We start from the raw sequence: 1,783 nt of genomic DNA, 5'->3' as shown, positions 1-1,783 counted from the left end.
TTCGCTTAAAGCCTAGGGCACCAAGCCAAAGGCTTAAAAACCGGGCCAAGGGCCCACAAACATAACTACAATACCCTCGAAATACAAACAAAAGCCGAGACCGTTCGATCCGCCTTCAGAGATCTGACAGATGAGGCTCATATCGGGGCGAAAACAAGCAAACACTTTAAAACTAGAATCAGACCCGATGAGGAAATAGGGACCACTCTATAAGGATTTTGGGTCTGAATGGGGGGATAACCCTCGAGCATGTAGTCCGCCTGAAATCCACCGATTCCCACCTTGAAGCGAAACAAGCACGGAAGATAACACCTCACCCGGACCCAAAGTCAAATAAAGCCATCATTTAATTTAAGTTCGTGTCACACAGGCACGGTAACCACCTTGCAAGTTGCCTTGCGAAATCCCTGGGATTGCAGCAAATCTGCCTAACTGCGAGCACGTTAAACCATCACCCGACAAAGCTGATTCTTCTTTAGGGAATTTAGTTTTCATGAAGAGTTTTGGGTTCAAAAAGACTACCACCCGATAACTTTGGGGATGAAGAATTCAGGGTGCAAATTCCCTCCCAAAGACCTGTTATCCATGCACTGCTTCACCATAAAAAATCAGAATTCCCCTGTTTCCTTTAGTCAAATCCTTTTAGTTTCCCCTGTTTTGATAGAGCTCCCTGTCCGCGCTAGCCTGTCTGAGACATTCTTCCCTCAATCTGCCTTGGGGTGTCTCTATCCAATCATAAATTTTATTACTCTTGGCCCAGCGCACGCCTTCATTAGCTAGAATGTCTGCTACTTTGTTGGCAGTACGGCGCACATGAGTAAAACTAAGGGTTCTCATGTTCTGCAGGTGAGATTGAATCCATTGATAAACTTGCAGAAGCCGCCAGTGTCTCGAGACTTTATCTGGAGCAGAGCCATAGCAAATTTTCCTGACCAAATTAATAATCAATTCGGAATCAGCTTCAATTATGGCATTATGAAGATTTAAGTCCTTCAAGATTTCTAGACTTTTCTCAAGGGCCATAAGCTCTGCCATATTGTTAGTGGCTTTACCCAAATGGCTATGAAAGATGGTTTTTATGTAACCATTTTCATCTCTTATTACTCCTCCATACCCCGCCATACCCAGGTTACCTTTAGAGGCCCCATCTATATTGCATTTTAAAATCCCTGAGGGGGTGGTTGCCAGAAATCCTTATCAGTAATTATATGACTTACATTCTTGTTTTTGCCCTATGGGGCAAGCCCCTGAAGACCCAAGTGTCGTAGTATCTATACATCCTTACTCTTTAGGTTGGTCCTCTGGGGGGTTTTTAATGAGGGTCCCTATTGTCTCCTTGAGCTGTCTTAAAATCTGAGCCATGATGTTCTAGGGAGAACCTTTTCTGTTCTTGAAAATTCTGTTGTTGCGTTCTTTCCAGACATCCCATATTAGAAAGCCTGGAACTAATGCCCAAGCTTTGTTGATTATTTCATTGTCAGAGAAATTTTTCCTCCATTTCTTCAGAGTACTGGTAATGCTGCTCAAGTCCCTATCTATTTGTCTGAATATTGAAGCTACCCCGTCCCACAAGGTGGAAGTGAATGGGCAGAGGTTGAGTAGATGATCCATGGTTTCTTCTTGTAATTCACATAGCTGGCATCTAGATGGACCGTGTACCCCTCTTTTCCTAAGATTTTCCCAGGTCATAATACTTTTATGCTGCACTAACCACATGAACAGTTTGATTTTCATCCAACTTTGGTTCTGCCATAGGTCCTTCCATACCCCATCAAGGTTAGGG

General features: G+C 43.5%; 1 protein-coding gene across 1 annotated transcript; it reads right to left on the bottom strand.

The window, feature by feature from the left end:
• Positions 1 to 642: 642 nt before the first annotated feature.
• LOC149194002 (uncharacterized) lies at positions 643 to 1,122 on the bottom strand. The gene has a single exon (XM_089407503.1). It carries the CDS (start codon positions 1,120 to 1,122, stop codon positions 643 to 645), a length of 480 nt encoding a protein of 159 aa, XP_089263629.1.
• Positions 1,123 to 1,783: the final 661 nt, after the last annotated feature.

This window comes from Pinus tabuliformis, chromosome 2_2, assembly GCF_031772625.1.
Source record: "Pinus tabuliformis cultivar Carrire ecotype Pingquan chromosome 2_2, CPIR1, whole genome shotgun sequence".
Lineage (NCBI taxonomy): Eukaryota > Viridiplantae > Streptophyta > Pinopsida > Pinales > Pinaceae > Pinus > Pinus tabuliformis.
Note: the sequence above shows the minus strand (reverse complement) of the source record. Positions and strands in the feature narration are given on the sequence as shown.